The sequence below is a fragment of the Carcharodon carcharias genome, chromosome 20 (assembly GCF_017639515.1).
Source record: "Carcharodon carcharias isolate sCarCar2 chromosome 20, sCarCar2.pri, whole genome shotgun sequence".
In the NCBI taxonomy this organism is placed as follows: Eukaryota; Metazoa; Chordata; class Chondrichthyes; order Lamniformes; family Lamnidae; genus Carcharodon; species Carcharodon carcharias.
Genome location: NC_054486.1, coordinates 62,673,622 through 62,689,450, shown reverse-complemented (window position 1 = coordinate 62,689,450; position 15,829 = coordinate 62,673,622). Strand labels below are relative to the sequence as shown.

At 37.4% G+C, this 15,829-nt stretch overlaps 1 protein-coding gene across 6 annotated transcripts in view; it reads left to right on the top strand.

Moving 5' to 3' along the window:
• Positions 1-15,604, top strand: part of fbxo34 (F-box protein 34) — a 36,462-nt gene extending 20,858 nt beyond the window's left edge. Inside the window, exons 1-6 of one of the 6 annotated variants that reach the window (XM_041214631.1) lie at positions 2,782-2,939; positions 3,204-3,379; positions 3,722-3,831; positions 6,258-6,342; positions 6,579-6,693; positions 11,322-15,604. In XM_041214631.1, coding sequence (XP_041070565.1) covers positions 11,332-13,569 — 2,238 coding nt within the window. In that variant the 5' untranslated portion in view covers positions 2,782-2,939; positions 3,204-3,379; positions 3,722-3,831; ... (1 more) ...; positions 6,579-6,693; positions 11,322-11,331 and the 3' untranslated portion in view covers positions 13,570-15,604. Of the gene's footprint in view, positions 1-2,781; positions 2,940-3,203; positions 3,380-3,468; positions 3,560-3,721; positions 3,832-6,257; positions 6,343-6,578; positions 6,694-11,321 lie in introns of those variants that run through there. The other 5 variants (XM_041214630.1, XM_041214628.1, XM_041214629.1 and 2 more) reach the window with 5 other exon arrangements.
• The last annotated feature ends 225 nt before the right edge of the window (positions 15,605-15,829 follow it).

Here is a 15,829-nt window from a genome sequence, read left to right as displayed (position 1 = left end):
CAGCATGTTTGTAAAGATTAAGACACCTTATACATACGTTGGTCAAACAACAGATGGTGATGGGATCATCTGGGATGTGAAAATAAAATCAACCTGGGAAAAGAAGAGGATATTTATAAATAAAATCATTTTAGCAAGAGGGATATGGAGTGGAGGAATAAAATTGAATAACTAGCCATAAATTGGTGAAACACTTAAGAAAAGGAAAGAGACAAAAATAGCACGAGAAAAGGAGTAAATAGTGTTTAAGGAAACTATATGTATTGTAATATGCAGATTGTGGGAAAAGTAAATTGAGTTATTTTACAGGGTGATCTAGACTTAAAGCATTAATAGAAACCTGACTGCAAACTGGACAAGAATGGGAAAAACAATTGGGATATAATAAATGTAGGAGAGATAGCAAAGATAAAGGTGGAGTGGCAATATTTGTAAAAGAAAATATATGCAGTTGAGAGGGTTCATATAGTCAAGAAATGGATACAGATTGTGAATATGGTTGGGGCTCAAAGATAAAGGGCTACTTACATTGGAAAGTGCATACTACAAACTCTAATTTGTGGGAAAGAAATTAAAAAGAGAATTTCTGTCAGATTAGTGAAATGAGTAGGCACAGCAATTGTTGAGAGAGATTTTAATTATCCACTTATCAACAGAAACAAAGGGGGAATAAACGAAGAAAGGATGTGGAGTTCCTAATATGTGCTTACAAGGTTGGAGTGGCTGCTGCATCTGGTCGATATACAAAAAGATGAGGTTATTAACGAAATGTGGATGAGCATCTTGGAAGTAATGCCCACAATATGAAATGATTTAAGAGCCAACTTGAAAGGGGAAAAAATCCTTATGAAAAATAGAATCTAAGATTCAGTCAAGGTAAATTTTAGAAAGGTGAGTGAGCTAGTAGAGGAGAACTTGGTACATGGGACTGTAATGACAATAGGATGTTTCTAAAAAGTGGTTTCAAAGTACCGAATAACAATGTTGAATTAAAAGTGAAGGAAGCTGCTGGCAGTTTGAGTGTGTCATGGATAACTAAAGATAGTAGAACCAATTAAAATTTAAATAGCTTTTGGGGACTATAATAATCACGAGAAAACTGAAAGTTATAGGAAGATTGAAAAAAAACATGAAAAGGAACATTTCCTGAAAGGAGACGATTGTCAGTTTGTGGATGATGATCAAAAAATGCATTCAATAAATATTCAGCATCGGTCTTTACTCCAGAGAAGGATATTGGAAAAGAGGTGAATCTTGAAATGGTTGAGAGTGAGCTGAGCAACATTATAGTTGATTTTAAAAAAATGTTGGTTAATTTCCAGGAATGCTAAAAAATCAGAGCCAGGTGGGGTGCATACTCATGAGGGAAGAAATTGCCAAGGTATTACATTTTAGGACTTTATTGATTGCGACTGTATGTCAAAAGACTGGAGAGTGGCCAAATTCGGACATAAAAGGACAACTGAGGTAACGCAGATAATTTCAGGATAGTTATCTTAACGCCTGTGATTGGGATAATTCCAAAGTTTTTCATTAAGGATGAAATTACTATGTATCTAGATGAAAAGAGGATAGTTGCTGGCACAGATTTCCAAAGGGATAATCGTGCTTGACAAACTTTGTCGAATTCTTAATGGTGGAAACAGACATGATAGATGGAGGGAACTGCAGAGTATATGGGCTGGTTGGACAAATGGCCTATTTCCATGTTGTAACTTCAATATATAAGTGTGTTTGGAATTTGATCTATTAGTTAATGTAAAGAGAGATACTTCCTTACCATAAAAGCATTTTCAGGTAAATTCCATTAATAACATACCTAAACTGTTCTACAGAACTAAAACAAGACAAGCCTTTTTTAGTGTACAGTAGCTGTTGAATTTAAGATATTTCATATTAATTATCCTGTATCACATAAGTAAGAATGAATACAGCTTCGTTTAGAGAATTTTCAAAATTATGGTCAGTTCTCTGAAGTGCTAAATGTAACAAGTGTTGAAATGCTTTTGTTGTGATCCCCTTTTAAAATAGGGCAGAGCCTTTTATTTCTCCAGATGAGTGAATGTTATTATGCAGGTTTTAATTCTATATTTAGCTAGCAGGGCAAACTTTGGATGGTGCAGTAGTTTGATCCTCAACATCCAGGCTCAAAATGAGAACACTACTCTTCCCAATAGATATCTATCTATCTATTGTTGAAAGTGTGCATGAATTAATTAATGCTTTATAAGGGCAGGATTAATGCTTTATAAGGGCAGAATTGAACTCAGCTGTGATGCCATTCTATCTCCTCACCTTTGGTTAATACCCTGCAGGCACTTGCTGTCAATGTTCATAAATGAAAATTTGTTACAATGAATAAGGTAACAGAAGTTTGCTGATATGCATGGAATTATATTGCACTGTGAACTCTGCCTTTTGGGGAAAGAGGAGAAAAAAGACCAGTAAAGCTAAATTAAATCAAATTATGCTTGTGCTAATTTTTTATTGGCCTCAAAGCAGCTACAAACACTGTTAATACTTCTGCATTTTTCTCAATCTTTCACAGAATATATGAGTTCAAGAGCAGGAAATGTTTGCTGGTTTTGTATCTGCTTTAATAGTTCATAGTACTTCGGTAAATTGACTGGATGAGTAAGCAGTTAGTGGTGCCCTGCAAAAGAGCTGGCTGACGGAGCAATTAATCTTTGTCTCCAGCTCAGGGTTACGCCTAAAAACTCAGCCATTAGTCAACTTTTTGCAGTTTTTGGCCTTCATTTATCAGTTTGCTGCTGCTGAAAAATTCCAGGCCCAAGAAGGCTTGCCTATTTTTATTGAGCTGTGGGTGGAGTAACACGAATGTAATCAGCTTGCGGGGAGGCAGTTACTTTGTGCAACAAATTAAGCATTGACCAGCTGAGCCATATATAGGCAAATAGTGCTCTACTGGATACTTTCAGGTATGTGCCTGTCAATGTTGCCCGAGTTTTCTGTTAATTTTTAAGGTGAACCCGAAAGGTAGTTGTGTAGTAAGTTTTTATGTTGCTGTAAACTACTTAGTACTGTACTAAAGATATGACTGCAGCTGGTAATGAAAACCAATAGATCTATATTTCTTGGGTAAAGAGAGTTTGCACTAGATGTTTAATCAAGATTTGATTTCTTGAATAATATGGTGTGAAATTCCTTTGCTCTAGTTGTGAAATGCTGTCTTGTTCCTGCAGGTCTCCAGAGAGTGCAACGTAAAGCAATCTGCTGGCAGCCTGTACTTCAGCAATCGAACCCTTCTCACTGAGCTCATGCTTTGCACTGTTAACCATTGCTGCTTTCTTGTGCTGCATGTATATATCTATCCCATGAGTTTGGAGCTGTTGGTTTTGAGAAGGGCTGGCGAATACCGGTCAGTTCTTTGAAGATTAATTTTGAATTCTAGTTATTTTTAACCTTTAAGCAGTTGTTATCCTAACTGGTTGAATTTATATGTTGTAGCTGTGAACTAATTTCCAAATTACACTCTCAACTTTCCATGGACTGAAAAAGTAGCATCTTGTTTCCTTCTAGTATAAATAAATTAATAGAGGTAATGAAAATTTCATTTATGTCTTTGGCAATCTATTATCTTTTATACATAATTGATGGATGGAATGGTGTGAGAGAACTGACATTTTTGTGCAACAAAACTGAATTAGTTTTGGTATTTTCGTATGTGTCACAGAACATTGTTTCCTGTTTTCTCTTTCAGTTTGTTTCTGAAGATGATGCGTTAAGGCCTTGTGGTAAGAAGTCACTGGTCTCAGGATGTAGTAAACATTAAAGGAAGTGACGGCGTGCCTTACTTTGGAATTGCCTCTGGTGAGGATATTAATAAGTACCAGCTTATACTACAGCAAAGGAGTGCATGTTTCATTAAACCAAATAAGTAATTTGTATGTTTCAGTGAGAACAACACTGGAAATGTAACACTGTGCAAAAATCAGCAGAAATTGTAGAAATCTTGTAGCATCAGGTTGTGACAGGAACAGATTCCCAACTTTCCTGGGTATTTGAAATTAAGAGTGCTTACCTGATTACCAATGTCCCCTCTGCTGCTGTTCATTTGAAAGTTTGGTGCCTCAAGTTTTTTTGCACGGCAACAACCATGAATGCACAGTATCTGAGAGGGGATTTGTGCGTGACCTGGGTGGCATTTTGTGTTACTGTTTGGCCATGTACATTATTGATCATACATTTTCCACTCTTCCTATCCATTTTGCTTCTCTGTCCTTTGTTGTGTCCTTTTTAAACTTCTACTTTTCTACTTTTTTCATATTAACTATGTTCGGAAAGGAGAGAAGAAATTGCTATGATCCCCGTAGAGACTAATAATGTTTTAAAAATAAATTTGAACTTCTAGTTAACAGCTGAAAAAGGTGACACAGCGAGAATTCACATTTTAAGATTTTTACTGTAACAGATTACTAAAAATGCAATTAGCAAAACACTATTTTTGTAGGCAGCTTATACTTTAAACTACAGAAAGGAATGTTCCTCTTATATACTTAACACACAGCACTCTCTGTCCTTACAGCAAAACAATCCACAGTTGCTTCCAGCGGGTACATTTTCCCATTTCACCTTGTATTAACTTTGACCATCTCTTAGGTGCTTCCCTCAGTTTTCGGAGAGTCCATCTCATGGACTAGAGACCGTATCCCTCCTGTGTCTGGCTTTGGTAGCTCACGAAGAACAACAGCCTCTTCTCTCTGCTGACCACACTAACTGCTGTTCTTCCCTCTTTTCTTTCTGCCCATAAGCTTGGAGCTGGCAAGTCTATTTACTGTTAGCACAGCTGCCCTTGTCCTTTATTCCCAGGTGTGAGAACTTCACACCTTTCTCAGCCAGTCCTTTTAATTAAGCCAGGTTTCTTGTCAGGCAGAATTTGTAGTAGTCACACTTCATTTTAACTTAAGTTCAAAGATACAATCTAAAACATAACCTTAATAACCTTATACCTGTAACAAAATGACGATCTCAGCTTATTCCAACCTACATAACTTGCTTCCCAGCAATGGTAATATTTAATAGAGAAATGAGTTGGTGGTAACACTTTGGAGAGAAAGAGGGGATTCCATACCAGATATGTGAAGAACAGTTACATAGAGAGGTGTTAGTACTGTCTCTAATTCTTACCCTGCATACAAGCTTTTCTGCTTCCCCACTTCCTGTTAGGTTGCCACCTTTCCTCCTGTAAGGACATCTTGGATGTTTTTGTTTGCTTTGTGAAAGGCATTATATAAATGTAAAAGTAAAAAAACTGCAGATGCTGGAAATCCAAAACAAAAATAAAAAATTCCTGGAAAAACTCAGCAGGTCTGGCAGCATCTGCGGAGAGGAACACAGTTAATGTTTCGAGTCCGTATGACTCTTCAACAGAACTAAGTAAAAATAGAAAAGAGATGAAATTCACCTCTTTTCTATTTTTACTGAATTCTGTTGAAGAGTCATACGGACTCGAAACGTTAATTGTGTTCCTCTCCGCAGATGCTGCCAGAACTGCTGAGTTTTTCCAGGTATTTTTTATTTTTGTGTTATATAAATGTAAGTTTTTATACGGTTTCTAAAGCAAAATACCAAAAATCATACATCCTTTAATGCTTAATTTTTTTCTTCCTCTCGATCCTTGACTTTTTGCGTAACCACTCTTTCACAGAAGCAATAAAAACAAAATACTGGAAAAACTCAGCAGGTCTGGCAGCATCTGTGGTGAGAAAAACAGAGTTAATGTTTTGAGTCCGTATGACTCTTCAAAGCTCTGAAGGAGTGTCATACGGACTCAAAACGTTAATTCTGTTTCTCTCTCCACAGATGCTGCCAGACCTGCTGAGTTTTTCCAGCATTTTCCGTTTTTCTTTCAAATTTCCAGCATCCACTGTATTTTGCTTTTATCTTCCATAGGAGCAGATACTTTCCGTGATTTCTTACAAGGATTTTGGTTTTCTTTTGGTTATTGTGGTGTGGCAGGGGTTGGGGACAGGGGAAATGTGAAAGGATGAAGATATCAAATGTTTTCTAAAACTAGAGAAGGGTGAGCTCCTTAAAATCATTACATTGACACAGAGTTCACGGGGTTTTTTGGAATTTTTTGATACTTATACAGACCTTTACTTTGGTAGTAATGTTATTCTAATGAAAGTTAATATTAGCGCATATTGTAACTATATATATTTTCCTACTAAATCCTTTGTCCACCGAATTAGCATTGTTAATTTTGTTCACTGACTTTCACCTCTTTTCACCAGGCAAACTCATTCCCTTGTGCAAGTTGGTTTTGATATATTTATAACTCCAAAAGAGACATGAAGGTGTAAAATACCATATTTCAAGGTATGTAGCAATAAAAAAGAAATGAGTTGGTCATTCTATATTTGATCAGCTTGCTCCTGATTTGTTGCCTGTTCATCCCAGTTTGATATCATTTGCAAACTTAGAGAGTTTTAATTCTTTTCCTATTTCACCATTTTAAGTATATAATCAGCATTGATCCCTGAGGCACCTCACAAGTTACGTTGTTCCATGTCTATCCAATTCCTCTGCTTCAGATACTTTTCCATCTATTGCAGAAGTAACTCCGCCCATGCCAAGCATTCTAACGTTGTGGACCAATCTCTGTAGCACTATATCAAATGCTTCATTAAAATCTAAATAAAGGACATTCAAAAAGTTCTTTCTATCAAGGTAAGGGTAATATTGAAGCTAACAGCGCTGGCTGTTATAATGGAGTAAATTTGACAGCAGCTTCTGGTGTCTGCCTATCCGCAGTTAAATGCGGGAATCAGAAATTTGCTTTACAATTTGCGCTGCTCCTCCACAAACTTTGCCACACTCGTCCTTCACTGAGAAATTCGGCATCTAAACTCATGCAGTACTTGCCCACAAATGCACCAGAAAAACTTAGGGCTTGTCCATTCAAGTACAAGTGAATTTTTAATGGTGTGATAAATCTTAATTACTGTCAAACAGCCTTTCTGGCACTGAAAATATACTTGTATGAGTGTGGTGTCTCATTCCTTCAGATCTTAATTATTGTTAGAGACTTGATAAAAAAAAATTATTTCAACCCTTTCTTTCTGTCTCTTATCTCTCTCTTTCAAACTTATCTTCTTTCCCACTCTTTGTTGACCATAAATTGCTGTATAAAAGTCAACAAAGTCTGTGGGCAGATGTAGACAATATGAATAGTGAGCGCTATTTGTTTACTGCTGACCACAAAATCTGGGCCAATTTGTTTTATATTCCCAGCAATCCTAACCGCATCAATTTTGACTGTCCTGGTCAGTTTTTTAGTTCCCTGATCTTAAATCTTATAATTCATGTTTTTGGTCCACTTCAGGTTTTATACTTGAAAGAAGTTTTTTTGTCTTCATTTCCTGTGGTACAAAACCTTTGCTCTTTTTCTGTAGGGTATATCTTTCCTGGTTATTACACAGTATTGAGTCTACTGTTACCTTCTGTCTTGAATTAACAAGAGTGTATTTTTGAGATTGTTCTACTTCGGTACTTCTCCCTTCTAAAATAAAAATCTGGTCTACTGCTCTTAGCTTGCTTGTCATGCCATTGAAGGACAAAAAGGGGAAAAATATGAGAGTAAACTAGCCAGGAATATAAAAACAGATTGTAAGAGCTTTTTAAAAGGAAGACAGTAGCTAAAGTAAATATTGGTCCCTTAGAGGCAGAGACAGGAGAAATTATCATAGGAACAAGGAAATGGCAGAGACATTTAACAAATATTTTGTCTGTCATCACAGTGGAAGGCACAAGTTACATACCAGAAATAGAGGGGTAACCAAGAGTGAGGAAATTAAAGTAATTAATATCAGCAGAGGAAAAGTACTGGAGAAACTCAAGGGACTAAAATCCAACAAATCTCCAGGACCTGATGGTTTATAACCTAAGGTTCTAAAAGAGATGGCTGCAGGGATAGTGGATATGCTAGGTATGATTTTCCAAAATTCCCTAGATTCTGGAATGGTCCCAGCAGATTGGAAGTGAGCAAATGTAATACCGCTATTAAAGAAAGGAGGGAGAGAGAAAGCAGTGAACTACAGGCCAGTTAGCATGACATCAGTTGTTGGGAAAATGCTGGAATATATTATTAAGGAAGCCTGAACAATGGACTTAGAACAGCATTGTATGGTTAAAACAAGTCAACTTGGTTTTATGAAAAGGAAATCCTGTTTGAAAAATTAATTTAGCTTTCTGAGAATGTAACTAGTAGGGTAGATAAAGGGGAGCCATTGGATGTTGTATTCTCTGATTCCCAAAGTGCCACACAAAAGGTTAATACACAAGATAAGGGCTCATAGTGTTGGTGTTGATATATTAATGTGGATCGAGGATTGGTTAATTGACAGGTAGTAAGGATAAATGGGGCATTTTTCAAGTTGGCACTTTGTGACTTGTGGAGTGTCGCAAGGATCAGTGCTGGAGCCTTGGCTATTTACAATCTATATTAATTACTTAGATGAAGAGACAGAGTAATGTATCTAAGTTTGTTGATGATACAAGTTGCATTCCCACCTAGCTTTTTGAGGAGGACACAGGCAGCAAAAAGATATAGACAGGTAAAGTGAATGGGCAACAAGGTTGCAGATTGAGTATAACGTGGGGAGGTATGAAGTTATTCACTTTTGTCTTAAGAACAGAAAAGCAATGTTTTTTCAAAGATACAAAACTTATAAATGTTGATGTTCAGAGACTTGGGTGTAATTGTACAAGGAACACAAAAAATTAGTATGCTGATACAGTAAGTAATTAGGAAAGCAAATGACTTTATTGCAAGGGGATTAGAGTGCAAGAATAAAGAAGTTTTTCTACAGTTGTGCAGGGTTTTGTTGAGACCACAGCTGGAACACTCTGCAATATGGTCTCCATATTTAAGGAAGGATATACTTGCATTGGAGGCAATACAGTGAAGATTCACTAGACTGGTCTTTGGGACGAGAGGGTGAATAAATTAGATTTATGTTCTCTGGAGTTTAGAAGAATGAGATTATGAAAGGGCTTGAAATGCTAGCTAGTGAGATGTTGTTTCCCCTGGCTGGGGAATTTAGAACAAGGGGACACTGTTTCATAATAAGAGGCTGTTCATTTAGAACTGAGGTGAGGAGAATTTTTTTCACTCAAAGGGTTTGCGAATCTTTTGGAATTCTCAACCCCCGAGGGTTGTGGATGCTTCATCATTGAATAAATTTAAGGCCAAGGTAGATTTTTGGTCCATCAGGGAATCAAGGGATTTGGGGAGCGGCAGGAAAGTGAAATTGAAGCCCAAATTAGCCATAATCATATTGATTGGCAGAGCCAGCTCGACTGGTCATATAATCGTCTTCTGCTCCTACTACTTATGCTCTTAACTTTTACAAGAGGTTTGGCGCTTCTTTGGGTGAAGTGAAATTCACCCTTCTCTGAGATATTCCTAATATCCAAGAAATCTGAAACCTCCTTCCATACACCATTCTTCAAGCAGTATAGGTCATGTGCCATAGCTATTTGTCCTCTTTTGCAGCACCTGGAACTGGATACAATCTGAGATTATTGTTTTGGAAGTCTTGAATCTTAATCTACTCCAGCTCTTCAAAATGGCCTTGTAATTTCAAGTATGAACCGCATGGCTTTTGAACCTTAGTCATCCACTATTTCTCATACCCTTGCATCTGGGAGGCAGCGTAACATGAGACTCCCAGTCACGACTACAGTCCCTCTGGGGGCAGTCAGCCACATGCTTATCTTGCTTCACTGTCAAACACTGACTCTCAATTCATATAGTAACCAATTATTTGAAGTGCGTGTTTTAGACTAAACACTTTTGTCATATATGTAAACAATTGTTCCTTGAGCTTAGCAATGTTATGTTACAGAGTCACAGTCCACTGACACTTCACATCAGTAGATTCTGTCTGCGTATCTTGTGGACCCAGGGTGGTTCATGTGTTATGCATGTAGCACACATGCTGTCCATGTGACTGTGATATCTTCCTCTTCTGGTCCCATCTAAATATAACTAAATTACCTCTTATCAGGCAAGTCCAGAGAGGGAGTCGGAGCTTCCTTTCAGCACCAATCTCCTCAAAGAACCAAAACGCTCATAATCTCACAAGTTCAGTTCTTTCTGCTGACTCTCTGGAATGGTGTTTCTACACACTTGTTGGAATTTAGCATATTGTTTCCCCTGTGCCAGTCAGCACTGTCGCGCAATCACCAATTAAGATTTTGCTGCTTGTGTTTGGACTAACATCCACTTTTCTACATTTCTACAGCTGTAACTAACAGCTAGAAAATGTAAAACTTGGGTAATACATTTTTAAGCAATGTACTTATTTTAGACTCGCCACTGAACTCCCTTAAGAACCAAAAAAGCTCCTTTGCCTAGTCTCGCAAACTCATTGTAGATCAGTCATGGTGCCTTACATCTGCTGAGAGCTGGTCCACCTGAGGATGAAGAATGCCATTTTCAGTCTCCTTCCAGGATCATATGAGAATTTGGGGTTTGGGGAGGTGCTGTTGAAGTTAGTTGAGAGGACTGTTTCAGTGGAGAATGAGGGGGAGTCCATATTAAAGGTATTGTGATGTATTCTCTTACCATTATCAAAGTAGAGTGGCTGTTCTCTTAGGGGGCACTTGGCTGTAGAGCTAAGGGAAGATGTAGCGTGCCCACTGTTTACTCAACCAGATGCTAATAATTTCAGTATGCTCTGAAGGGTTGACGTGGGTCTGTTGCAGAAATACCATGTCAACTTTCTCCTCGAGCTAAGACAAGATTTTCTTTCTGACATTGCAAGCTGTTGATATGTGGGAGATAAGTTTGATTTCAATCAGTAAAGAGGTTGGCTTGCTGTATTATATATGTAGGTTTAGTTTTGCTTGATGCTGTTGCTTGCTAAGGGTGCTGACCATTGATGAAGGTCTGCAGAGCTTGTTTGTAGAGAATCATAGGAGCATACAGTACAAGAGGGAGGTTCCAGGGGATATGTTCCCTTTAAGTTGTACAGCAACTGGAAAGTTCTTGCACAGGTGCTCAAGTCAGCCCCTTTAAGTTACCACACGTGCACAGCTATGCAAAAAATTTTAAAGAAGCCACACAGTAAAATAAATTACCCATGCACTCCAAAATAAAATTATGGGGAAAGTTGCCCACAGGACCTGGTATCTTACATATTTTTTACAAATTAGCTTTAAATGTTAAACTGATATACTTTCCATCACATCAAGACTAGCTTAAATACTTTCCAGTAAGTACTGATCATAGTATGCAAAATATAGCATAACATTTTTACCTATATTGTAACCATTTCTCTACTTATTTGCAGGTTGGCCATTATGCACCTTAAGCCATACCCAAAACTTCAAAAGAAAGATGCATCTCTTGAATCAAGCCAAGAGGCACTTGGAGGGCTTTGCTCCAGCCAGCATGCAACAGTGAGAGTTGAAAGATGCCAATCCACCTACAATAATCGGTCATGTTGTAAATCCATTACAGTTAGTACAGTGGCATCTCACATCAGCTTGTGGTGTCCAAGACCTTTTGGTTTCATTTCTCAAAATAAAATGTGCAATATGAGGAATCCAGTTGATAATCTTGCCTTTAAGGGAAGAAAGAAACACACATCTGAAAATACTCTGCCTCCTTCAATTCATCAGGAAGAAGGGGAGGCACCACTGGATATCTGGGCAGTCATAAAACCTGGTAACACAAAGGAGAAAATAGCCTTCTTTGCAGCACATCAGTGCAATAACAGGACTGGTTCCATGAAAATAAAAAGCAGCTGGGATACTGAGGTAACAACTGCTAAACGCAGAAGAAAATCTGCTGATCTAGAGAAAGTAAAAATTCAACCAATGAGAATAAAAGATAATGTGAAGGATGTTGACAGAAGGTGTTTACATGCTGATCCCCCAACAACCAGTAACAGTGAGGAAAATTCATCTGTAAATAATGAGAAGCAAAATGGTGAAGGACTGTGTCACAGCAGCTCCCTTTCTGTGGCAGAAATGGTGGCTTTTCTAGAACAAAGGGCAAATTCTCTGCTCCCAGACTGTAGCAAAACATTTACAAATGCCAGTGCCAACATACCAGGTATTGTGCATTCAAAGGGAGGGCCTCCATTACCAGAAGCCATTTCTGCCATAGGACCTGAGTTTGGCTTAAGCCACAAAAAGTCCACTGAAAATAATAAACTACAGGGTGAATATGTCAGAGTTATAGAAGTTATAGCAAAGCTTGAATCAGAGTGCTTGAAGAATCAGCATGACCGAAATGGAGAGAGTTTGTCCAGGAATAATAGTTTTCGGAGAGGGGTGGGGAGGGTTTTGCTGACTAGTCCACACCAATCAGAGCAAAGCACCAAGAGTGCAGAGGTCATTACAACATCCATGGGGGTATCCAAAGCAGCTGATAATATTGGGGAAAACAAAGAACAATACAGCCACATAAGCACAAGCTGTACTGAACCGTGCACTGAATCACAGGAAGATGCTACACATGGTCCACCTCAAGCAAATGACCTTTCAGGTCATTCAGGTGTTGTGTTGGATCTTTCTAACAAAAAGTCTTCATTAATCTGCAAAGAAGCAACATCATTGCCAAACAGTACTAGAGAAGTTTTCAGCAGTGATGTCAGGATGCCAGTGGAGTCCTGTAATACCCCATCCCTATGTTGGGAAACAAACAATAAGTTTGTATCAAACTTAACTTTACCAGGGAATGGTAAGCGTGAGTATGCAAATGACTTTACTGTTGACAAAGAGCTGGTGTCTTGTATGGTGGATGGAAATCTGGTTAGAAGAGTGAATGGAGCAACGGAATGTAGATCAGTATCTAGATCTAATCGGGAAGAGTCTAATCCTTGTGAGGAACCACTTCCTGGAGAATTATTTTTCACACTTGAACAGTCCCATACAGAAAACTTGGATTCAAATGAAAATACTACTGAGGAACTCCAGGATGTTGCACAATGCAAGGACGACTTTGTGACTGCTAAAAGCAAAACAATTGACAGAAGTTGCTTAGAAGCAAATCAGGACAATTCTCTTCTATCTTTCAAAACCACATGCCCTTCATTAACTGAGCTCTTTCCTCTAAGAAGACAAGTATCTCATGAATTCCTAGAAACACGTTTCAAAATCCAACAGCTTCTTGAGCCTCGGCAGTACATGGTCTTTTTACCACACCACATTATGGTGAAGATTTTCATGTTCCTCCCTACCAAAACTCTGGCAGCTCTGAAATGCACGTGCCATTATTTCAAGTTCATTATAGAAAACTATGACATTAGAGCAACAGATTCACGCTGGGTTTGTGACCCACGATACAAGGATGATCCATGCAAGCAGTGCAAAAAGCATTACTCAAAAGGGGATGTGTCACCATGTCGGTGGCACTCAAAACCCTATTACAAAGTTTTACCTTATGGGCGCTCATACTGGATGTGCTGTTGGCAGACAGAAAAAGATTCACCAGGCTGTAAAATTGGGCTTCATGATAATAACTGGGTGCAGTCTTGTAATCACATCCAACAAATATGTGAAAAAGCAAAGAAGAATGGAGAAGGAATGTGACTTTAAAAAAAAATGGTGGATTTGGTTTCACCTGACTGGAGATTTAAGAAAATTCCTGTTGGATGAACTGCTTCCTGTAGAAATTGGAATATTTGTCAGTCCTGCACTGTTTACATTGTACAATATGATCATATTGGCTTATATGAATCTGCATGTACAGAACTGCAGCAACTGTTAACTGTGCGAGAAGTGCAGTATTTGCTCTATCATGTGTTTGATCAATGATAATATTGTACTGTTAATGTAGCTGGCACAGCAACAAACCACTACAACGCAGCTATGTCAATGTTGCAGTTAGCCTGTTTTAAATTTTGGTCTTTCTTTTGAATAGTTTGTATATTCTACCTAAAATTACAGTTAAGTGAAAATGCAAAATATTGGCGTGGGAATGAACTCGAAACACATCTTAACAAAATTGGTCATCTAAGACATAGTTAGAATTATGATAGTCAAGTGTTGCTATATGATGTTGGGGCAAATACATGGAAAAATGTTATGTTGGCATTGCAAAATTACAGGTTATGCAAAATGTAAAATGGCTTGAATTTTTTTCAGTAATATTGTTTGGATCTTCAGTTTTAATTTCCATATCAGTGCTTTTGATTGAGTTGCAGTAATTTTTGGGAGCCTGTTTTCTGGTCTTAAAAGGAAATTAAGTTGAACTCTTATTTTCTTTGCTTTGTGTTTTTGTAAGTCTCATTCAGATAGTTATAAAATGTAAGGCTGTTCACGAAGTGCTTTCGACAAGTAAAGATACTTTGCACAGTGCAAATTTTTTTTTCCCTACTTGATTTAGAGTCTTAGAGTCATTTGTACATCTTTTGGTTTCTGAAAGCACTTATACATATTTTGCTATTTAGTCAATAACTGAACACATCTCTTTTAAACTCAGTTAAGGTTTGAACTGTTGATGCTGTAAGTGGAGAGTCATATAAACCCTTGTATAAAGCAATCATTTTAGTGAGGTAGGTATTTTAATAAGATTAACCAGTTATTGTGTTGAAATAAGATGTAACTCAACTTTCTATCAAAAACAAAATTCATTATGCCATGGCAAACAATGTTCTGATCCAACTGATATGTTTATCATATTTAAAATCTGCTTTATTGATGAGCAATAAAAATCTATTTTTAAACAAAGCCTTCTACAAAATAAAGCCATAAATTTCATCTTGACATAAAGTAGTGTGGGGCAAGATATATACCTCATCCCCCAAAATATTAAGACTAGGTCATTTTTAAATCTTAGTAACATATTAAATTGCCATGGTTTAATAATAACTACTTCAGCTGCAGCACCAGACTAAGATCCCAATGCCCTTGTGGTTTTATATTTTGAGTTACAGTTGAAAGCTCTATTCCAGCTTGACTTTAAAATGATTCATTTTTAATTTTCCCTCTCATCTCAAAAAAAAATGGAAGCAGCAATAGAAAAGCATCCTCTCATCTCTTTGGCATTGCCTGAATCAGGGATGGACATTTTTACATGCGTAGGTGTGTGTGTTTGTGTGTGTACCATATATATTTTTAAAAATCTGACTTCTGAGATTTCCCTTCAAAAGAAACAACTGCACAAAATTCATCTCAATTCATGCCCTTGTGTGAGTAGTTGTTTTCTCAACTCTGGGGATAAATATTTTATTTAATATTGTACTTGTCTCTTAACTGCATTATTGAAAATGTTCAATGTTGTGAAACAGTGGTGAAGTTTAAGGCTAAGCCAGGAAACTCTGGGAACATTCAGCAGATTAGGTAACATTTGTGGAGAGGGAGGGTTCTGACGAAGGTCATCAACCTGAAAAGCGAACTCTATTCCTTTCTCCATAGGTACTGCCTGGCCTGCTAAGTATTCACATAATTTTTTTTTCAGATTTCCAGCATCTGCAGTATTCTGTTTAAGCTAAGATATTGTGCCTAGTTACCCCATAACAATGCTGTCTCTTTTCAAAAGTCACTGTCTGTAACACTCCCAAAACTAGGTTGTAAGAGTACTGATGTATTTTTTTTTCTAAATAAATCTTTTAAAGCACTTTTACTGCCTTTGCAAGCTTGGGATACATGATTTGATTACATATTTATACATGTTTCTGATTGTAGTCAGAACTAGGATTTCATTTTTGCATTCACACTGTCCTGTAAACATGTGCGTTACTTTGAATTTTATAAATGTAGTGAAATATCCCCATCAAATGCAATAAATCTGACACATGAGCACGTTTTTTAATTTAGATTTTGATTACCAACGCACTTAACATTTTCA